The following is a 25,242-nucleotide window of genomic DNA, read 5'->3' as shown; positions in this document are numbered from 1 at the left end:
ATTTGCCTGTTTGTCATCTGCAATCTATTTTTTTAAATTATTCATTAATGTCAAATAACATTTGTTTTGGTGGATTTACTCTACATTCTGCCTGCTTACTTGTTTACATGATTAACCAGATGTGTATTTGCATTTTTTTCCCCCCTGTCATCCAGATATTTTCCATTTTGCAAATTTTAACTCTTCACATAAATTGTAAAAAATACAAATATTGCTTTTTCTATTATTAATGGAAAAACTGTACTGTTCTTTAATATTTTAAGACAATTTTAATACTTCATAATATAAACTAAAATAAAAATACCAAAGAAAGTGCCTATACAAATGCAACAAGCCTATGTATGAAGTGGCACAAAATAAGGGGAGGAGGCTTTGCCCAATTCTTTGTGTTTGTTATAATGTTGAATAATAAATCTTTCTACTGAATCAGCCTTACTGTGTATGTGTTCATATAAAATATGCTAATCTGATAAACAAGGGGCAAATACTAAAATAAATAATGCCTCACCTATTTCCCTTCCTGCTCCTGCATCGGCTGTCTCTATCTGTGCAGAACCATACCACCAACTACTGAGCCATCCTCTTTGCTCAGATGCACGTTTCTTTGAATGATGTAAGAACTGAAATAAAGACATATCAATAGCAATCACTTTATTTCAACATGAACCAGAAAAGTAATGTTTAAAAGCACAATTACAGCAACTGTAATGTATCCAGTCCCATATGACAGATTTAAAGATCAAACTTAACATTTTTGAATTATATAACTTTAATTAAAATTAAACTTTACTGGAGTTTTTTGCCTGGAGGGTGATGAATGAGTGGAATTCATTGCCTGATTTAGTTGTGAGCTCTTCATCTATAAATGAATTCGAAAGATAGATATTGTTTTGCTAGCTTGGGTCTCCCATGATGAGTCTATTGACTCCATGGAGATATCCGTAATAATAATAATAATAATATAGTACTATACAGATTATTATAGCCTTCCTGTAATGATTTTTAGTCTGGGAAGTTTTAATTTATTATTATTACTAAGAGAGAAATCCTTCCTAATGTCATTAACGTACAGATTGAATAACAATGGACCAAGGACTGATTCTTGAGTCACACTACTAGTTACCTTGAATCTTGCAGATTCACCCCCCCTTCGATTTATGACTTTTTGATATCTGTCAGTCAGCTATCCTCTTATCACGCTAATATTCTATAATCGAAACACATATTCTCTAATTTATGCAAGTCTTCCATGCTGTATTCTGTTCATTACAAAGTAAACATTGAGATTCTTTGTCAACCTATTTCTGAATGCAAGCCCTGACCAACTTTTCCAAAATCTTTGCCACCTTTCTGTTGATACTAATTGGTGTCAATAGTTGGATACATCTGTCTTTGCACCACCCTTGTACAATGGGATTATCGTACATTCTTTCCACTCCTGTTGAATCTTCCCTATTCTGAAACTCAAATTATATAGCCTAGTCAAAGGAACAGTCAGTTCAGCTGAACACTCTTTTAGCATCAATACTGATATCTCATCAGTTCCTATTGCAGAATTCTTATTCAGTTGGTGCAATAGCTATAGTACTTCATCATACACATAAATTTCCTCATGCAGTAAAGAGGTAGCGGTGAGTTCAATGTTGAGTGCACCAGGTTAATAGCTTTTAGTAAAAGAGCTACCGATTAGTTGAATAATCACTTCTGCCTCAGTCACCCCTCATACCATTTGCATTCATTTAGTAGAGTTATTCTTTCAAATTCATTCTTTCTTTTACTTGCAGCATAATAGAATTCTTTTGGATTGTCTTTAACTTGCAGAGCTAGTTTCTTTTCATGCTCAGATTTAGCTTTCTGAAAGACACTTGACTCTTCTGGCCTGCTGTTTATAATTATAACTTACATCATCCTTATGCACATGGTATTCCTTCCATGCCATCTTTTTCTTATAAATCTCTTACTTAATTAGATTACACATCTATTTCACTCCTACTCTATTTATTTTTTGAACTCTTGGGACACATTCTGATATTGCATCCTCTAAGTATTTTTTAAATGCTTCCCATGCACTGCCAATATCTTTCCCATTCAACAACTGATACCATAGTGCAGAAGCCAGCATACTCCTCAGGTGGTCATAATTTCCTGTTTTGTAGTTCAGCATGTAACCTTTTCTGCATGGGGCATTCATAAACTTAGCCACTTCCCATGTGAGTACCACATGATCACTGTCACCAACTAGAGGCAGAATAGTTACGTCTTTAACTGTAACTCCCCCGCCCTAGACACTATAATCAGATCTAACACCCTTTGACCATGAGTTCCTCCTGTCACATACTGCTTGAGGAAGTTGTCTTGTAATAGCTCAATAAATTCAGTTTCATTCTTCTCATGTGATTTCACAGTTACCCAATCAATTTCATGGAGAACTTTTTTCTATTATATCCACTTTTCAAAAACAACTGATTTGCTAAAATTAAATTCCACTTTAAGATTATTCTTACTGGAGTAACTGTTGTGGGTCTCTTTATGAGACCCATAACAGTTTGTTCCAGTGCTGATTATTCCTAGTTTCAGTGTTAGATGGTGACAGAAGTCTGTGTGAATGCATTGCATCATATTATATATATAGGTTTGTAGACGTGCTAAATGACAGCTAACTTGATAGAAGACGTTATAAAACTATCCACGAACAGTACGGAGGTTTGTTTCTTACTAAGTTCTAAACTGTATCTGTTTTTGTTGACTGTTTAGATCAGTGCTTCCCAAATTTATGTATGTAAAGGCCCCCTTGGAAAAATTAAAATATTTCATGGCTCCCCTCGGGAAAAAAAAATTGTAATATAGACATATTATTATAATATTTATTGTATTTATATTCAATACAAAACATACACAGCGAATATTGCAAAAGTCAAATGCAAATATTACATTTTTGGCATCTTACATACACATTTGACTTGGCACAGTTAGTCTTAAAGCATTTTAAATTTGTTTTCATTATTTCACAGCCACCCCCTCAACAAAACTAATGGCCCACAAGGGGGCCACGGCCCACAGTTTGGGAAGCGCTGGTCTAGATGACTGAGGACAGAGATTTGGCTACTGTGAGATGTGAGACCAAACTACAAATACATCAATCTACATATCGAAGCCAGACCTTTGGCTTTAGGAGCTAACTATTCAAATCTTTCCATACAGAAGTTAGCCTATCACTATATCTTCTTTTTGAACGTACATGTTATTTTGCCAAATAAAGAAGCTGGAGTTAGGTGGGCAAAGAGGACTGTAATATTAGGTTGAAATGTTCTGCAAAAGAAGAACTAAGTCATTAACTGTGACATTCGTAAAGAGAGCAGTGATCTCATAGTTAGCTTTGATATAGTCTTCTCTAATAAAGTGCTGGTTATTTTTAATCTGTCCTTTTCTCCATAAAGCATTGGATAAATTGATATTAAAATTGAATTTTTATATCAACTCAGTGAGTTGGTCTGCTACTGGTAAGTTTCTGGCTAGATAATAGTATTAGATGCCTCCATAGCATAGATATCAGAATGACAGCACATCGCACCTCTCAATTGAAAAGATCAGTTTGATTCTCATCATTACAAGAGGAATCTTTACATCCACTTGTTTTTTCCAATTGAATACGAGTTAGTCAATCTCATATCAAGGTAGCAGCATTTTTTTTATCTTCCAGAAACTCAGGTTTTTCATATGCATTTAACAGACAAAAACTATTTAATATGGTAACCAAAAGATGGCATAGTGTGTTTGTTTGTTTAAATGTTGGACAGTAGCACAGAGCATAGACAGAGGATTGGTGCATGAAGTGGGTTATGTGATGTAGAGTGCACTCCTGCAATGAGCCCTTTGAGGTACCACATAATAAGTTGGGTCAATACCTCCAACTAGAAGTTGAAGTGCCACATGAAGTTTTTGAATATTTAAGAGTCTGTAGATTCTGGGAGTTGAGAATAGCATTGCATTAATTTTGCCACAAATATTGTTTTAAAAATAACTTTTGTGGAACAATTAATGCAATTGTGCAAATGGATGCATCGAAGAAAACTGGCGATTCATTATAATTTTATCATTTTTTGAGTCCATAACACAATTATAATTTTCTTATTTCATTTTTGATACCATGGCAATCAGTTATTTTTGGCAATTCATCTTCTTTAACATGATTCAGATGCAATCACCTACCTCCTTCACACAATAAGAGTCAGTTTTATAATATGAATATTTTGTGCAGGAAAAATCTCATATCACAAAACTGAATTTTAAGTTACGTTTTATTCACTGGGGGGAAAAAAAAAAAATGGAAGGAAACAATCACTAGCAAATGAAAAATAAGTCATTTCAAGTTTTCAATAACAAACACACAAATATGTGTATATATTTGTGTATATGTATAAACTGCTTCCTATAGGTTCATTCTAATATCTCTTACTAAATCATTAAGATAAGGACAAAATTACATCTGCCATAGGCACAGATCTCAATATGTGATTCACAGGCAAAAGATGCATTTATAGTATTCTTCTGATGTGTCGCTGCACCACCAATCATTCTAATGAAAACTATTCATTTGAAGGATTTTAATAAATAAGTAAACCTCTAACTTAAAGAATAATAGCAATATGGTCTTTCCTACTGCAATACGTGACACAGTTACAATGAAACTGTGACACTATTTTTTTGCAAATTAAATTTGCCAAGAAATTATATTCTTGTTTAATCCTTAATCCAAGTATAGAACAAAGCTTGCAAGTAAAGTATCTTCACGACTAAGCTGTATACAGAGGGTGATGACTAAACATTAATTGTCTTAGTAGACCCCCTAATATGAAGCACACTTACTTTCGGACATGCATAATGCTATACATTATGGGAGGGCCACTAGCCCAGACTAGTTTCAACCTTTATTGAGGTCTCATCACAATAGAAGCTAATTCCAGAAGAGATGCTAAGGTTCTGAGCTGAATAAAGGATTAAACAAAAATACAAGTTCTTGGAAAGTTTAATTTAATTTGTAAAGAAGTGAAAAACTTTCTACAAATATTTCTTTGTACTTTCTACAATTATTTTGAAAAATATCTCTTTAATTCTTTCTCAGAATTAAAGTCATCAATCTTAGACTACCTCGGTAATCTAAGATTGATGACTATACAGTCAATATTACTAACATATCTGAACTGTCTAGTCACTGCTGTTTACATTATAAAGAAGAATGCTGGTGGTTCAAGATAATGAAATGAAAACACATTCCAACCAGTGGTAGTAGTCAAGGATTTTGAGTGTGTGAGAAACCACCCTTCACTAAACTATTTTGAGGAGTGATGAGAGGTTTTTTTTTTTGTTATAAATTTGTTTATACTGTTGAAATTATTTGATACAATAATAAAAAAAAAAAAATTTATTTATTCACTATAACTGGACTACTGTTATGGGCAAACCAACTCAAATTTAGCTTGATGGAATTTAATGAAATACTTAGGATTGCTATTAAAATTTGTCACTTCAACAGGAGGACCATTTTCATGGAAAAAACAAAATTATGCCTACAGCATACACCAGAAGTGAGTGGCTCTTGTGTAAACAAATGTCATTATACAAAAAAGCAATATGGGGGGAGTTCTATAATCATTTTTTCATACTTGCAACTTTCCATGATTTTTTTTTTTTCATTTTCTTATTTGAATAGCAACTTTCCTTCCTCAGAGATTCTGATCTTGTTTCTAATTATCTTTTAAAATAATGTACACAGTCGGTGTTTTTGAAAGCACATATATGATTATATGGACATCTAAATGAAATCCAAAGACTAATCATGGGAGATCTAACACAATGCCTCTTTCTCTCTCACACACACACATCCCAAACCATGTATTGGATTCTTAACATAGGAGAAAGCCACAGTAACCATTCCTGACAACATGCCTATTACATCTCTCCTGCAAGTCATTCATCAACAAAGCACTCATGACCACCTCTAACAACCTATTCCATTCATTTACTTCTCTCTTAACAAAAAATTCTAGCCTTCACACTTTTGCTAACCACACTTTTACAGGACTTTCAGGGCTGATCCCTTTATTTTTCTCCCTCTCTCTCATCCAGTCCTGTATTGAAAAATTTCTTAAGATTGGCTAGTGCTATCCTTAGAAGCAGCAGTGAAATGCATGCATTGATCAAATAAGAATTTATTTCTTAGTAAATATGAGACATTGCTAATCATTATTGGTGATATTTTCTTCATTTTGACTGTGTTGTTAAGTGTGTTTAATTGTGACTATTATTATGCAAGTTTCAAAAGCATTTTACATTCATGGCACTGATGCATACAAGAAAAATGTTGGCCAAGACTTTGATATGCAATGATATCGATATATGCAGGATTTAGTGTTACATTGTGTGTGTTTAATACATTCATTGGCAAGAATGAATTGTTTGTAGTATGAGAGAGAGAGAGAGAGGAGAGAGTGTGTGAAATGTTTCATGAGCAAGTGCAAGAAATGCGAGTCTTGTCGAAAGCAGGAGAATGAAGTACTTGTTGATATGAAGAAATGGAAGATAGAATTGTGAGAGTGTTACAGAGAATGTAGTTGAAGTAGTGAATGATAGTGTAGAAAATACAAATGACAGTGTAAATATAGTGGATGATGAGGTGACAGTGCAAAGAGAAACAGAATGCTTATGCAGCCTCCTTCACAGGACAAAAAAATCAACTTGAGTGACTGGAGAAATGCCTGGCATGTAGTACAGCAGGAGGGAGAATGAAAGAAGTGAATGGGAAAAGTATAAAAGTGCAAGAAACTGGGAGTAACAAGAAACACTAAAAACATCAACTGCATCCTGAACCTATAGAACAAGTAAAACTTTCAGCTATTTATGCATAATTTTTAGTAAGATGGCAAATGAATTCTGAAAATAGACAGCAGAATTAGCAAAGCTGATGTGGTAGGAAGTCAATTGAATAAATTTATATGGAATAAGAGAGAAATTAGTCAAAACACTAAACTAGCTGTATACAAGACAGTATTCAAGCCAATTTTAACTTATGGATCTGAGAGCTGGGTTAGAAATAAAACTCTTCATCACAGACTGGAGACCACAGATATGAGAGTCCTGAGAAAGATTAGGGGACTAAACAGATGGCATTAATGGCAGTATCATATTAAAAATGAGGATATTAAGAAAGAACTTGACATTGTTAGCATAGCTAATCTCAGGTGGTATGGCCACTTCACCAGTATGGGAGAGAAAAGATTAGCTAAACAAGTTTTCTTCGCCAGGAAGCTACTTACATCTTCCCAGAAGAAGACCAAGATGGATGGATACAGCAAATAGTGCCTTAGAAGACAGAAACAGATCTCATAATATTGGAATGTTGACAGATAAGGCTAATCTGGAGGAAAATTGTTGATAGGAAGTTAGTAATGATGTAACTGTTCATGTAGTACTATCTGTAAGTCCCCCTGAGGGTGAGGATATATGTCAGAAATTTGATTATGATGACACTAGGCACAGAGTTCTTTGGAATCAGATAAAACTTCATTCTAGCAAGTTCAAATCTGATCATCTTTTCCTTGAAACATGTGAACACTATGAAATCATCCTATCCTCAACTGCTCACACTGCATGCCAATCTTTAAGTTTGGAAATGATCACCATTAATTGTTCAGAATTTTTTTTTTAATTATTTACACAACTTTCACAATTGTTCCTTTCAACTTTAATAGTAAAATCATATACTTCAGCTGTGAGTGAGACATGAGCTAGTATATGCATGTTTTATGACTCATTATTGTGATTCATGTTTTGTTAATGTTAATGGAATTAATGGTCTGTCACCCAGTTGATGATGTCCACGTAATGTTGGAGGAAGTTATTGAATAAAATTTTATATTTTTTGTTATGTAAACCATGAATGTATTTTTTTTTAAATATATCTAGTACACATGTTCCATCAAAACTATTGATTCCAGCTTGTTCTGTGGAGGTAAGAGTAGGAGAGCCTCCAAATTATAGACATTGAAATCTGCAAGATTAAGTGAACAGCAGTGAGATAATCTGAATATATACAATCAACTTTCAGAAATAAATAATCAAAAACAGATAAAGAAATTTCCAGGTCTGCTAACCTTCAGCATGGGATGTTAGCCTTAACAAAAGCATCTGTCAGGTCTGATTTCCAAATTAGATCATGCATTATGTAATTGGAAAGGTTAAATGATTTGTAGTCAAAGAGGCTGCCAGATGAGGTTTAGTGATAAATGGCAGATTGGGTTTCCATGTCTGTAAGTGGTGATGTAGTGTATCAACATCCAAAAACTCAATACTATCATCTATTACTAATTATATGAAGAGCCAAAGGTTTCAATTCGGCACTTCATATAATTAGTACAGGAATACCTCGATTATCGTGATTCTCGATTTATCGCGGTTTATAATTTGATACCAAAATTCCAATTATTGCACTCCAAATTCAAATTATCACAGCTGCAAGATGTAGTCCACTACATATGCAACCAGTTTGAGTTGCCACTCTCCAGGTATCGCTCTCTTGTAGCGCTTCATTTTTCTCCGACGGCTCCTTCTCACCACTTACCAGTAACTATCCGCCCTTGCCTGAAGTACATGTGGATATTTATTTCTCTTGTTATTTACCCCTACAATGAATGCTAAAAGAAACAAGGATGATTTCAAGTCTACAGCTATCAAGAAGAAACGTAGAGTGATCAGCTTAGAAGATAAGTTGCATATGATAAATAAGTATGAAGCAGGCATAACCAAAGCCAAAACTGCAAGAGAGTAGGGTCTAAATGAATCAACTGTTCGCCATATTTTAGACCACGCTGCAAACTCTAGGGCTTCGATCTAGGACTAAAAGAAATTGAAAAAGGTGATGTTCAGGACCTGCTTCAGTCACATGATAAGGAGCTGGATGATGAAGACCTAATTAACCTCGAGAGAGAACGTGCTTACGATGCTCAAATCAATGATAATGACGAACAAATTGACTTGGCACTGAAAGAATTTACCCTCAAAGAAATGGACGAAATTTTTAGAATTGCTGAAAATTTTAAAGAAAAAATCTTGAATGGCGATCCTAATCTTGAGCGATCACTGAGAGTTCATCAGGAAATTGAAAATTCCATCCATTGCTACCGAGTTTTATATGAAGAAAAAAGAAAGAAAAAATTTCACCAGACAACTCTGCACCAATTTTTATCCAAGAAAGAATAATTGTATGTACTGTATGTACTTCTTATAAATAAAGATTAAAGAATAAGCTTGTTTTTCTTAATGAACCTTCAATTTTTACTTAACACGTTTAACACATTTCTTTTTTTACTTGATATTTAAAATTTAATTAATAGATTTGAAAAATCTTTGACATTGATCACCCACTTTACACGCATTATTTATCCCGATTATCGCGGATTCAATTATTGCGGTATTTTTCATGGCAACAATAGCCGCGATAATCGAGGTATTCCTGTAATTTATTAGGACACCATCTTGGTAATTCTTATAGTAGGGTATGTAAGTTCTGTTCGCTACAAACTTGGTATTATCTAGGTCTATCTACTCACTGATGAGACCTCGATAAAGGTTGAAGCCAGTCTGGGTAGTCACCTTCTCTCATAAGGTAGAACAGTAATACAGCTCCTAGGAGCTGGATTTCACATTATGGGTAAATACCAAGAATAGTGAACAGAGCTTGCTCCACCCTTACTATGAGTTGCCTCAGTGTTGCACTACCAAATGGGTTAGGTGTTACACTATCCAGGTATTTGCTTGGACTCACCGAACTTTATATAATTTGTATATTCGGCATGAAACTCTTTGAGTTTCTTATTCGGCTATGAAACAATATGGTATGTAATATCCCTTAACTTAAATACTATCATCTACAGGGTGTCCCAAAATTCACACAAGAAGTAATTTTGATAGAAAACACAGGTTTTTAATTAAAAATTGTAATTTCTTATTGATTCATAAAGTATACAATATAGGGTTATTCAGTGAATAGCATATTGGGTAAATGGCCTCCATGGCTTTGCTGGCACATACGCACTCTTTTGTCGAAATTTTCCGTGATTGTTTTGCATAAATGTGGCTGAATTTCGTTGATACAGCGCTCAGTTTCCTCCTTCAAGGCATGGGTGGTTGTGGGCTTATTGGCATAAACCTTAGACTTCAAAAAACCCCTAAGAAAAAAGTCCAACGACGTTAAGTCACATGATCTGGGCGGCCAATTCTGGTCACCAAAATGGGAAATTACACGACCAGGAAATGACTCATGCAGTAATTGAATTGTTTATCGGGCTGTATGGCATGTGGCACCGTCTTGTTGTTTGGGAGGCATCCCATTAAATAGCGAATAATCCTGTTGATGCTTATTCTCTCATAGAAGTACTTCTCCTGTGAAAGAAGTACCCACAGTAACCCCTCTACTGCATGCCCATGCCCTTTCTCTCTAAATTTTTCCAGTATTTCATTACCATGAAAGACACCATTAAAAATTAGTGTCGTTGCAGTCCAAAAAATCTACAAAAACCACCAAAATTTTCAAAAAATATGAAAATTGCAATAGAAGGTGTAATAAAATCCAATAAAACAACAAAACTCCATATAAAAACACTTTTATGAGTAAAAAAAATTTTTCCCGATACAATCATTTTATATGTAAAAAAAATTCCATAAAAACCATTTAATACGTAAGAAAACAACAACAACAAAAAAAAACATTCAGAGTCTCAATACCAACATTATAAAGGGTGTCCCAAAATTCACGCAAGATTTAAATTTAGCGTCATTTGTGCGGTAAAGCGTTGCCAACTAGAAAAAAAAGACAGCGTGACAGCTGACAGTTCAGGGTTATTAAAAATGGAGTGCTACACGAAAAAACAACGCATTTTCATTGTTGTGCAATATTTTAAAAATAATGAAGGTTTGGCAGCTACAGTTCGCAATTTTCTTACAAAACATGGTCGGAATAGTGATTTAACTTCATCAACTGTGAAAAGATTAATTAAAAAATTCAAGGAAACTGGATCAATTAGTGATCTTATACACTCTGGCCGTCCTTCAACAAGTCGTTCAACAGAAAACATCGAAGCAGTTCGTGAGAGTATTGCTGAGAGTCCAGGAACATCAATTCGGCACCGTGGTCTTGAATTGGGCATTTCGAGAAGCTCTCTACAGCGTATTCTCATGAAAGATTTGCATCTTTATGCTTACAAAGTTCAATTGACTCAAGAACTGAAGCCTACTGACCACACACAGTGAAGAGAGTTCGTTGAATGGATTATGGAACAATAACAAGTGGATGCTTATTTTTCAAACAAAATCATCTTCAGCAATGAGGCTCATTTTCATCTTGATGGCTTCATTAATCGACAAAATTGTCGCATTTGGGGTTCAGAAAATCCAGAAGTGATTGTTGAGAAACAAATGCATCCACAATGTGTCACTGTTTGGTGCGGATTTTGGGCTGGAGGCATCATCGGTCCATTCTTCTTCGAAAATGCGGCTGGTAAGGCAATAACAGTTGATGGTGCTCGCTATCGCGACATGATAATCCAGTTTTTTGTGCCTGAATTGCAAGATATGGATGTGAACGGCTGACCTGCAGAAACCACTTTATTTCTGCACCTTCAAATGGAGGATCCACAGGTTCACTAGTTGAATTATTACAGTATGTGCAGCAAGTCCACCACAACCCACCCTGCATGTAAGTAGAAAAGGAGACAGAAACCACAGACCTACTCTAGAGATGAAACATGTCAATAGTCACTTCACACCTCCAATAAGCAGAGGTAGTAATGTCACCGAGTAATGCAAGTTATCTACCAACTGAAATTAAAATAAAATGTATTCTGTTACGCACTTAAGAGTAACCAAAAAATGTACTTATATATGAAAACTATAACATTATTTAAGTACTGTATATCTTATTAACTAATAAAGATTTATTTAATCTTATGCAGAAATTACATATGCAGGAGTATTAATCAAAGATTCGGAATTTTCATAATTCTGTATTATTCAGAGAAAATAATATCATTGAACACAAAACTTATGGTGTGCAGATGTATAAATACAAAACTTAGTAGATGATTTAAACAATGATTATAATGGCTCTAAAGTGATTTTTACAATTTTCTGAAGATCAACTAACTGATTATAATGCTTTTTGTTGAAGTAAGGAATTACTACTATTTGAAATTATCTGTTCTGCACATTCAGTTTCTAGTTTAATGATGACCATGACTGTTGTAGAATATAAATAAAATTTTAATATCCTGTAGAATGTAAAGAAAATGTTGATATCTTAAATATCAGCTTTCATTTACACACACACACACACACATAACTTTCAAAACAAGTGCTATGCATGTCTGAGATGATGTACTTCATGTTCAAGTGAACTAGAGAGACTAAACTACTGTACAATTTTTTCTTTGATTGTTTTCCTTTTTTTCTTACTATTTTTAAGGCAACATTTTTTATGTGAATTAACTGTTACCATATTAATACATAAATCAGAAGTTAAAACTGGACATAAAATTATTTTCAAATTATTAGCAATTATTATGAATCAACAGTTTTGGATAAAATACAGGAATACTCATTATTTTCCTTAAAAATTCTCTTTAAAGAAATATACAATTCATGCAATGACAAGTTCAGATATAACTATTAGGGTTGCCACCCATGCCAGATGAACTTTGATTTCCATCTCAATTCTTGTTATGAATCAACAAGTCCTGTTTTGTGAAGATTTTTAAAAACAAACTTTCTTATTCAATTTCACTTTTTTGAAAGACATGAGTGGGTTTCATGTTGTTGTTGAAACTGAAAAAAAGTCAGTCCAGTACAACACTGTGGTGTTGTACTGGTATCAGTACAATACCCTGTGCTGGTAAGGAATTTTAAAAAGCAAATGGGATTGGGGAGGGGGATTCAGAATCTAAAACAGCATATGATATTCTGAAAATCATATGCTGTTTAAGATTCTGTAGTTTTCAAATGAAATCTATCATCTTCAGATGAAAATTTAAAGCAGATAATACACCATTACTACACCTTTTATAAATTTTTACTTGTTCAGCAGTTAAGCAATAAATTCAAGTGGTTAGGTTGAGATACTAACACAAAAATTATCTCCAATAACCAGTGGCGGCCCATGAAGCTTTAAGTGGGGGTGCTACCTATACAAAATAATTTTTAAAAAATTATTTTTTTTCCTAATTAGTGACGAATTTATTAATAAATAAATCTGTAGATTTAATTATTAATAAATTGGTTACTGATTAGGAAAAAAAGAATTTTTTTTAAATTATTTTGTATAGGCAGCACCCCCACTTAAAGCTTCATGGGCCGCCACTGCTAATAACTATATCAAGCTTGCTCCTTTAAAAAAAGTGAAGGAGCAACTCTATAAAGATGTCAAAACACAAGAAAAAAAAATCCAGAAAATAAATCAGACTACATTTCTTCATTCCTTAATGTTACATCCTCAAAAGAATGTTGACTGTTATTTTATGAACTGACTATTATAGAAGAAAATTTATTATAACCAACTGCCCTCATCGTAGTGACTATGCTAAGAGAGATATAGTGAACAAATTCAGTATAATGGATGTTGCTAAGAGAATTGACTGTATATAACTTCAATGACTTGCGTCTGATTTTATTTGGTCAAAAGGTGGCAGCCCTAGGAATCATGCATACAAAATGACAGACAGACAGACAGAATACTGAAATATGTAACATGAGTAATTTACTAAAAGATCTGTACCACAATAAAAATATCATGCAGATTTACACCAACATTTATGAATTTAAATGCATTAATGAATTTCCACCACATCAAAAACTGTGTCATGCAGATTAATGCAACACAAAATACTTGAAAATGATACACCCTACTTTCCAGTAAATATATTACCCACTGAAGAAATTAAACTCACCTTACATCTCCTCTGATCCCATATCAGAAACATGTAAAAATTAGTGGATAAAACAAGAAACTTGAATGAAACAATAAGTATAAGAAAGGTATATTTTTATTTAAATTTCAAATAAAAATACACCCAAACACACTGTGAAACAAAAACAGAAAATACTTTTATTTCAAAAAATTATGAATAATTTCATTTCATAGTAAGCGATAGGGCATCTCATAAATACCTGACTGATTAAAAATGCTTATTTCCTAGAAGCATTAACTAATCAAACCGCATATCGGAGAGGAAGTATCAAGTTTACGTATGATGGTGGTGATGTGATTCTCCTTCCAACTAGATTCATAGTGAATCTGTAAATTCAACAAAACAGCTTCTCCTCAAGAAAAGATGAAGTTTCACTTCTGGTAAAACATCGCATGAATTTCAGAGATTTTTGTAGTCTATAAGGAACAAAATAACATCCCACTACTATTGTTAAGAATACTTAATGAACACCCCCTTTGGACCCACAGTTACCCTAGTGTGATATCATTACCAACCCATTCAAATCTCCGAAACCTGTGAAATTGCATTCGGCATTGCATAATCACTTCTGTACACGCACTCCTTTATCCCAGGGGTGGCCAGGCACATGCTTGATTGCATTCAAAAGTAACCAAACAAATTAACCAAAGCAAAAAAATAAAATAAAATAATAAAAATAAATAATCAAAATATAACCTAGAATATCATAAACAACTTGCTGGTCTGATTGGCCACGTGGTTAGCATATCCACTCTCTCTCCTACCATCAGACTGCAGGTTTGAATCCTGCTGTGGGCATGGATGTTTGTGAATGTCTTTTGGTGGGAGATGGATTTCATTATCTGGTGTAAGACCACACCCCACTTATTGGAAGCCTATAGTGGGTTGTAAAAGTTCAGTGTTTGGTCTCTAGAGCAGAGTTTCCGGACCTGGTAAAAAATAAATAAAATCTCTCTTCTTCTTCTTGGCTTCGCGTGTTAGGCAATTGTTTGCCTGTAACGTTTTCAAGGAATTAAAAAGTCTTCTGCTCATCTCCTCCTGGATCTTCCTCTTGATTGCTGTCCCTCTGGTTTATATTTCCAGGCAATATTTGGCCATCTCTCCTCATTCATTCTTTCTACGTGGTTTTTCCAGTTCTTCCTATAGTTTGTGATGTCTTCTGTTATGTTAATTATGGATAACTGTTTTCTTATTTCTTCATTTCTTATATTGTCTATTCTTTTATAGCCTGCAAGCAGTCTTAACAACTTCATTTCTGCAGTTCCACTTGTTTTTTTTATCTCCCTAAATCCATGTTTCACTGCAATATTTCAGAATTAGTTAGGCTATTTATATAACTTTATTTGGGTTGTTCTAGACATCTGTCAATAAACAAAATATACAAAAAATATATAAAAATCGATAAAAATAGGGGGGGTGCAAATCCATAACCAACCCATGGTACAAATGTACTATTGATTTATATTAGCCTTTTATGGGTGGGGGCCCACATAAAAAAATAAATAAAAATAATAAAAACTCATTTGTAATGGGTGAAAAAAATAAGTTATTTTTGCATAAGTATTCAATTTAAATATGTTCAAACTCTACAAATATGAGAGTTCTATCTAGTTAACTCTCATATTCTACAAATATGAGAGTTAACATAAAATTGACATCTTTAACATTCAATAGTGTGTGAGCAGAAAAATCTAAGAATCATATGATAATTTCAACAGACATCTCATGACAGGAGATGGGGGAAAAAATATATATATATTGAGAGGAAGACCAAGATCATGAAAGATGGATACAGTTAATAGTGCTATAGAAGATTAAAATATTGAACCTAAAAATACTGGAGACCTGACAAATAACAGAAAAATTCATAAGAATATTTTGCCAGGAAACTATCAATGGTGTACTCGATTTTATAATACCATCACGGTATCCTGTGTACCCTTCAGAGTACACAATCAGGAAATTATTATCAGGATGATGATATTAAGTAAAATTTCTCTCTTTGTTGATGATGTAAAGCTCAGCAGAATAATCAATCATTCAGATCTCAGTTCTTCACACAGGATAATCTTGGAAGCATGGATAGGGAATCTGAACACCCAGAAAATACACCCCTGATATATATATATATATATATATTTTGATCCTATACACGAGAAGTCAACCTATAAGCACATCAATGACGTGTGTGTGTGTGGAGTGCAGATGAGGACTAAGATAGAAATGTATTGATGTGTTTTTGAAGAGCTGTAGGTTGTAGCTGTTTGGGAATACTTCATGAGGAAGGCTGTTCCTGAGGGCAGAAGCAGACAAAATAAAAGAGGAAGACAAGAAGCAGGTTCAATGTGTTTGCGACTGCATAGCAAAGGGATGCTGAGCAGCTGCTGCCCTTGTATTAACAGGTGCAACAGAAAGTGGAGGAATGATAGTTGCCAATTCACTGGAGCATCAGCCATGGAAGTACCTACAGAATAGGCATGTTGCTGAAACACTGCATCTGTGAGATACAGGATGAAGTGAGATCTGATCCAAGCACAGAGATCTGATCTTGTCTGGTGATTTGCGTATTACTGAGGATAAGCCAAGGTCATTTTTGCAAGAGAAAAGGCAAGATTGTGTTTGAGTGGCATTGAACATGACAAGGTTCTCTTTGCTCCATTAAAGGATAGTATAAAGTTCAATGTTTAGGGCACTGGTTGTAGATGATCTTGTAGCCTGGGATGTCAGAGTACCACATGGTTTGTCGAATGAATAGGATGAGTGAAAAGTACCATCATCTGCACTGTGGATAGGATTAATGGTGGGTATGTCTTTTATGAAGAAGAGAAAGAGAGCAGATGATAGCACAGAGCATTGAGGCACTCCAGCATTGATGGTGAAGCTTAAAGAGAGGAGCCATCTACCATGACTCACAGAGAACAACCAGAGAGAAAGCTGGCTATCAAATTATAGGGGATGGCAGAATAACCAAACAATGGCAATTTGCTAAGCAGGCCACAATGCTACACACAGTCGAAAATTTTGGAAATGTTGAGGGCAACAGCACAAATTTCTCCAAACCTTTCCATGATGCATGTCCAGTGGTCGGTGATATAAGCTATAAGGTCAAGCTATGGATCTTGAATGACAGAATCCATACTGGTCATTGCTGATTAACTGGTGAGCCTCTAAGTAGTGAAGAAGTTGGCTATTGTAGACGTTCTCCATTATTTTGGAGAGGACTGAGGTAATGATAATTGGTCAGTAGTTTGAGGTAGACTTCTATCATCCTTTTTTGGAATAAGACTTTATTGTACAATGAAACCTGTGGAGAATTCATGACTATATAAACACATGTAATAACCACGGTAATAAGTTTTAATAAGTAAATATTTCATCCTAAGTATCATAGGACATTGTCAGTACTGATAGGCAGATATGTCTATCAGTACTGACATATGTGTGATATGTCCTATGATATGCAGGATGAAATATTTACTTATGTGTAATAGATTGTAGAGATGATGCAGACAGGAGTTTCCTTTGAAGCACAATGTTTAAGAACAATTAGAGAAATGTTGTCAGTACCAGAAGACTTTGTAGTGCCCAAGTTGTTCAGCAGTGATTTCTTTTATCAAAAAAACTAAAGGAGGCATATGCTTCGATTCTGGTATGGTATGGTATGGTAGAGTCAACTTCCCTTGATCATCTAAACAGGAGTTTGAGTAAAATAGTGATACATGAAGGTCAGCTTTATGTATCGCTATTATCACTTCATATATGGAAGCTGTGCCTTCTGCTTCCTCGCTAAGGCCATTAGACACAACTTCTGCTCTCCTGCACTTCCACTGCTCTCTCATCCTGATGGCACTACAGTGGAAACGCAGATGAGCAGAAATTGTGTCCAATGGCCTTAGTGAGGGAGCAGAAGGCACAGCTCCCATTTGGACAGGAATTAAGTTTTTTGCTGTTGGCCTTTATGAAATCAGATTGGGATGTACTAATGAGTTAGGCATATTATACCAAAGCACCAAAACATATCTACTGTTATGTTCGGTGCTTTGGTATAAACAGATTATAAAGCTGGAATTCTTGAAGCAAGCCACACGGGGTAAGCAAAATTTTTTCTTCAACTGTTTGATGCACTTTCAGTTGAACCAGAACTTGAAAAATGGATGAGGATTATGGGTTGAATTGTGGATGAAGGTCTTCAATGCAAATGAGAATAATTTCTGTAACTCGTTCAAAGCAGCTGTTACAGTCAGATGAACGATTGTAGTGCCAGAGGATGCAAGGTTAGGAGCATTTAGAGGAAGGGCATTCTGTGAGAGAGGAGACACATAAGTTTGTGATCTGAATTGCCAAGAGGAGAGGTGACCTATATGATGTATCTGGAAGCAGAACTGGTCAAAAGGAGATCCAGAGTATTTGCATAGTGAAGTGGATTATTGAGAATTCAATTAGGTAGTTGTGTAATTTGTGTTAGGTTGTAACTTTATAGCAGACTGCTGCTCCTCATCCAAATAGGGGAGTCAGTTGGAATTGCAGGCATTGAGGTTGTCCAGGAAGATGGCTTCACTATTTGGATAGCTGGATTTCAGATAGTCGAGTTTCATGGAAAGGAATGTAATGAGGTCTAAATGGTTATCAGTGTTTAGAGACTGGTAAATACATGTTAATAAATGGGGTAAGAAAACCTTGAGCCCAGAGAAGGTCAACAGCAGGGGATTCTAAATTAGACATTTTCTGGCAGGCTATGCCACCCTTGTGGTGAAAAGAATCATGAATTGTGCAGTTTAGGCATTGGATATGGCCTGTAGTAAATATAGCTGCAATCTGGGTTTCTGTCAGGAATAAGATTCTGGAAGATTGCAAGTGGTGGTGAATGTCATCGTTTGTAATGCAACAATGTTAATAAAGTGGATGTGACAGTGAGTTTTTAGTGAACAGATTCTGGCTTGGTTTTTATGTTGTGTATGTTTGTAATATGACTTTTTTGATGATGGATATTCATTTTTGTCCAAGTGTTACTGTCACTGTTTGTAGGCGCCATCATAAGTTTAATCATGATTAGCTAGAAGGATATAGTGGGGACATGCAATGAGAGAATACAACCTCTCAGACATAACTTCAATAGAGAGAGAAACCAGCCCCCTTGGCATGAGGTGACCTCAATAGTGTCCCCCAATACCACTACATGGACTCCCTCTCCACGCATGACCTGGCAGAATATGTAGTAGTGGGATTATGCACCAGTTGAGCTCCTGATGTTACCAACAGGTTTAGGCCCATGCACTAACTGCCGACCAGCCTGCCACACAACTGTTTTAACTGATGTACCCTCGAAATGGAGGAGGTTAAGGGTTTCTAACATGTTTGCCTTGAAGGGTATCACTCACACTTCATGGAGAAGACTGGGGAAACAGAAAATGAAATCCCTGTTCTGGAGATCAAACATGGCATGTACCACTCCAGATCTACATTTACTTTAATCTCCAATTGAAACATTTAGAACAACATTCTCAACGATTTCTTTCACCTAAATCATAGGTGGCCAACAGCAGACCCGCGGTTGGCCACCTATGATTTATCACGTTATGGGCCGCATGTGGCCCATAACGTGATTTTGTGCAGCCTGCAACAGGATAAAAACTATATTAAATTATATGTATTATCAATTTAGGTATTAGTTTCGACCGCAGATTTTCTGATTGATATATTAATTATATTCATTATTTCTGATGACAGAAACAATTTATATTCTCAACACGGAATAAAAATTGCTTTTAAAAGATTACTCAATTTATAAAATCTACTGCTTCTCTGTGCAAGATGTAGTAGTGAGAGTGGTAGATTTCTATGCACTCCAGAGTAACACATCATTGAAAGCACTTGCTCTGCTCTGGTTAGTTATCAGTTTCCGAGACTCAGTTTGTTTCAAATATTTTATATTGTTCTCCCAGTAGTAAAATGATTTAACAAATATAGTAATTCAATACATATAACTATTGCCTTGAAAAAATGCAGAGTTTATTTTTATTTAAGTTCCGTCTAAAAATGTGTGGCCCGTGACGCTACCAGTCATCATATATTGGTCCTCATATAAAATGAAGTTGGCCACGCCTGGCCTAAATCATTGATTTGGTACAGATATGATGTTTTTGCTGTATGAAACTCCTCTGTGTTTAATCTTCATGAATTTCTTGAGAAAATTAATTCAGTAAACCCAAGAATCAAATTTACCCTACAAGTAGAAGATAACAGTAATCTTCCTTTTCTGGACATTCTCATTCTACATCAACTAAATGGCAGTCTATAGTTTTCAGTATATAGAAAACCAACTCATACAGCCAATACATTGATTCTAACTCACATCATTACCCTTATCAGAAATATGTAGTCAAATCTCTAGTTGCCAGAGCCCATAAAATATGCTCAACCAATTCTCTACTAAACTGTCTAGTATCAGAGCTACTTATTTGTAATGGTTATAATACAAAAACTATCAATAATTGTGAACTTCATCTTAACCCTCATCAAGAAGTTTCCAGAATTTGTCTTCCATATTTAAAGGACTTTCAAGACAGAATAGCAAGACATCTTCGCTAAATTGATCTACAAGTCTCTTTCTGTCCAGTTTGTAAACTAAATACCTTCCATATCTCTCCAAAAGACAAATATCCTCCTCTTTCTTATCCTGGAGTTTACAGAATCCCCTGTTCTTGCAGCTTATGTTATTATGCACAAATTTGTCTTGAAAAACACCAAGACTATATTTCACTTCAGCCCAATAAATCTGGTTTAGCCATGCCTATCTACAAAACACAAAATTCAGTGGAATAATACCAAAGTTCCACACAAAAGTTATTTTCTTCTGGAAAGACTGTATAAAACAAGTTGTGAAGCACATATTCACAATCTAACTTTAACAAAAATGACTGGCTTAAATTTTTTAATTTTGGTGAAGTAATCCTAACTAATACAGTACTCCCCCCCCCCCTTATCCACAGGGGATACGTTCCAGATCCCTTGCTATATTTATACGTTATGTTTTTTCCTATGCATGCATACATACCTATGATAAAGTTTAATTCATAAATTAAGCACAGTAATGGATTAAAACCAATAACTAATAATAAAATAGGACAATTATAACAATATACTGTAATAAAAGTTATGTGAATGGAATCTTAACCTCAGCATACAATTTTTTTTCTTTCCTTATGAAGTCGAGAACTTTCAGCTTTTCACTTAAAGGAAACACTTTATGGCTTTCTTTGGCATATCTGAATTACTGGCATCACTGCTGTTGTGCTTTGGGGCCATTATTAAGTAAAATAAGGGTTACTTGAACACAATCATTGCAATATGCGACAGTCAATGTGATTACTGAGAACTACTCAGAACACTGTGCAATTTAAAACTTATGAATTGTTTATTTCTGGAATTTTCTATTTAATATTTTCGAATTGGGGTTGACTGTGGGTAACTGAAACCGCAAAAAGCAAATCCACAGATAAGAAGTGACTACTGTACTCACCATTCATGTGTTTCATAAATTGTAATTAATTATTTAAATTAAAATGTTTAATTTAAATATAAATTAAAGTCCATATAATATTATAGTCTTTCAATTTAATTGTTGTTCTCCCTTTTTGTCATTATCTTCCTGTAGTGTAGTGTAGTAAAAAAGAAACGTAGCTAAAAATTCTACAAATAAACAATTTTACATACGTGACTTCCGTAATTATTTAGTATTATAACAGATGTCTTATTTTACACATATCCAGCAATCAAGTGCTGGTATACAGCAATATAAGTCCATTCTGTAGTTGGATAACATTAATTTAGATCACTGGAATAAATTAAAATATCATCATGAAAATTTAGTCCAAAGATTAATTATTTTTGAAGACTACAAAATTCCTTTATGTACAATGTTTTAGTAATAACAGATTCAAACAGGAAAAAAAAATGCTACACTGCAAACATTATTTTATTCTAAACTCGGTTGTAAATTTAGCTAAACAACGCGAGAAATATCACAGAAACATTCTGCTGAGAAAAAGAATACATATATATATATGAGGAAGGTGTGAGCAAAGGAGTGAGGAGAAGGTTATTTGCATGGAGAGGGATTGATATGGAATGTATTGCCTAGAAGTGTTGTGAATGCACACACACACACACACACACACACATTGAATGAGATGAAGGACAGTTTGATTAGCTTTGTGTGTGTGATAGCGTGTACCTCCCATGAGAAGTCTTTGACTCCATGGAAGTCTGGCATTAATAATAATAATACAAGTTCCTAAAGCAGCCAACAGTCACAGAGGTCCAACCAGATTAAATATCATTCTATTCCATATATGTCTGTCCTGCGTCTACACTGCTGCTTCATGCCACTGAATGCTAATGCTGTTAGGGTCTTGTCAATCCATTTCTCGCAGTCAGCAAGATTATGTTGACCAGTCAAATATCATGCATTCTGACAATATAGCCACACCAACATAGCTTTTCCTTACATGAGAAGTGCTGAGCGATGGCTGACTACTTCTCCAACATATCTCATCATTATTCATGAAGTCAAACCATCTTACTCCCAAAACACTACTTAAACATACTGATCAAAGCATTAAATGTCCAATTATCAGTCTTACACAATATTTATGTCTCGGCTCCATAACGCAAAACAGAGAGAACCAGGTTATTGTGGATATTAAGTTTTGATTTTATTGATATTCTGCGATCTTTCCAAACTTGCTATAATTTTTTGAACACTGCTGAAGCCATCCCTAATTTTCTACCCACTTCATTCCTCACTTCACCAATATCAGTTACCAAGTTAACTGAAGTGAGAAACTTGTTCTATAGCACATCCTTTAAGAATAATAGAGGACTCATCTTTCTCACCTGTTTTCATTAATTTTGTTTTCTCATTATTGATAATCAAAACCTACTTGAATCCCAGCATCATCAACTGCAGAAATAACAGAATTAATTTCTTCCACATTATTTGTGAATAACGTCAGATCATCAGCATAATCCAAATAAGGGCCCACTTTAATCCCCAATTCTTCCTTTGCACAGTCTTGTTTACCACAAAATCGATTACAAAACTAATAGAAAAGGTGACTGGCCACACTCTTGTCTTACTTCAATTATTTTTAACCATTCATTATATGCTTTATCAACTTTAACACAAGCCTCACTGTTATCATATAAAGCAGCCATGCTAAAAAGAATATGATACCAGCTAAAAACAAAAACATCAATCACAAGATAGAAATAAACACTAATAATTTGCTAAATGTAGACAGAAATGGTAAATGCCAAGGTGAAGAAAAAGAAGTCTACCTGTTGAAGAAAAGTGCTTTCATCTAAAGTATGAATTTGATAGTTGAAAAGAAAAAAAAAAAATGATAAACTAAAAGAATAAAATGTAAGCAAATCAGTGTTAATTAATGATATAAAAATTAAATAGTGTAGTCTTAAATGACAATTTATTTTTATATTAGAATTCTTAAACAAAAGCTTAGGTATAGTTTAGAATACTTTTTGATGTCATTTTGGATTAGGTATAATATAATAATAAAGTCCTATCATCTGTGAAAATTCTAAATTCCATATTAAATTTCAGTAAGCCTGTGTAGCTCAGTGGATGTGGCGTTTGCACACCATCGCGCTAGGCCGCACGAAGGAAGTCTTGGTTTCGAGTCTAGTCGGCGACTAGAGGAAATTTTTCTAAGCCTTTTTTCGACCGGTTCCCGAGTTAGTCGATCTCTGGCACGGGCAAGCAGGTTTTTCCTCCCGGAAACTCGGGTTTTTCGTCCTGTAAACTCAAGAAAATCGACCGTAGAACCAACATTATTTCAGACATTAAATATATTGTGTTAGGGTTAGTCACCACGAGATGGCGGCACATTTGAGCCGTCTCTCTTCACTGCGTACCGCTTAATTAGTGATAGGCTTGGGCCATCTGTCTCTGATTGGGTACCAGTGGAGATTGAACTGCCCACTCAGTCTCCAAAAGTTAGATAGGGCTAAATGGCCTCGCCTACTCCCGTATATACGGGAATAAAAAGGCGTTAGCTGATTTTTTTTTTTTTTTTTTTATATTAAATTTCAAATATACAAATACTATATGCTAATAATATACTATATAATAATAAATGAAAATGAAGTACAGCATAATTTGGACATTCATGGAGCAGTGCACAGTAACAATATCGAAATAATCACTTTTTCTTATATTTTTCAAAATCTGTCATTTCTCACAGAATAACAAATCACAGTCTCAACAAACATATAACTATCTACTCTGCACTTTACATATTTTGTCTGTAAAAAAAGGGCCATTCATGTACATATGAATATAATGTCAGAACTGACATTGCTGGAAGAGAATGTTCCATTCAACTGTTTTTATCACTCTCCAAATTATGATAACAACAATCACTTTGATTATCTTTGAAGACTGATTTTCAGTAGTCTTCCTCTCATATTTTCTTTTCTATGGGACATTCTTCATCCACACTTTGGCACTACAACTAAAATAATCCTTGCTGGAATAAGAGCCCTCATTCCCACATCTCAATAAAAAATTCTCAATCATGTTTTCATTATTTCATGATTATCCGACTTCCAAGAAGTGTGCCAAAGAAGGGAAAATAAAAATTAAGCATATCTCAAGTGAATCACATCAAAAATCCCAGCTCTGGGCTCATCAGGCTTCAGTCTACAACTTCTGATTAAGAGAGAGGGAAGATGGGAAAAAAAAAAAAAAACTCTGAACAATAGATAAAACAGCAAACTTGCCTCTTGCTCAGATGACAGTCAAGCAAAAATGCATGATCCTTTGCAAAAGCTACCATGCACTTTCTCACACAATTCAATTCAAAACCCACTCAAAGAGAAGGATAACCTCCTGGCATCAGTCTTCTTCACCACTCTTGAACAAATAACCTTTCACCATACCAAAAACAGCCTGCTGTATGATCACTTCTGATCTTCTGCCGAAAAAAGAATATTTAATAGCTTAGATGCCAACAAATCTCCACATGTCCAGATGGTATTATCTCCATTACCAACCCATGCCCAAAATAGTACTCAGAATTTTGTTCAATCATGTCTATAAAATGTCATATATTTCTTGTCACCCACTCAACAGTATGAAACATGCCTATATCCAATCTATTTCAAAAATGAAAATTAAAAGTGAGCCATCAAACAATCATTCCAATGCCCT

The 25,242-nt window shown here is 34.6% G+C and overlaps 1 protein-coding gene across 1 annotated transcript in view; it reads right to left on the bottom strand.

Moving 5' to 3' along the window:
- Nucleotides 1–23,228, bottom strand: part of LOC150100291 (intermembrane lipid transfer protein VPS13A-like) — a 254,905-nt gene extending 231,677 nt beyond the window's left edge. The window contains exons 1-2 of the mRNA XM_090402628.1: nucleotides 23,151–23,228; nucleotides 509–620 (exon numbers count right to left, since the gene is read on the bottom strand). Of these exons, the coding sequence (XP_090258754.1) occupies nucleotides 509–620; nucleotides 23,151–23,228 (190 nt within the window). The remainder of the gene's footprint in view (nucleotides 1–508; nucleotides 621–23,150) is intronic.
- Between the last annotated feature and the right edge of the window lie 2,014 nt (nucleotides 23,229–25,242).

Source organism: Typopeltis vanoorti, chromosome 13 (genome assembly GCF_054136105.1).
Source record: "Typopeltis vanoorti isolate ZY-2024b chromosome 13, IOZ_Tvanoo_1.0, whole genome shotgun sequence".
Classification (NCBI taxonomy): Eukaryota; Metazoa; Arthropoda; class Arachnida; order Uropygi; family Thelyphonidae; genus Typopeltis; species Typopeltis vanoorti.
Note: the sequence above shows the minus strand (reverse complement) of the source record. Positions and strands in the feature narration are given on the sequence as shown.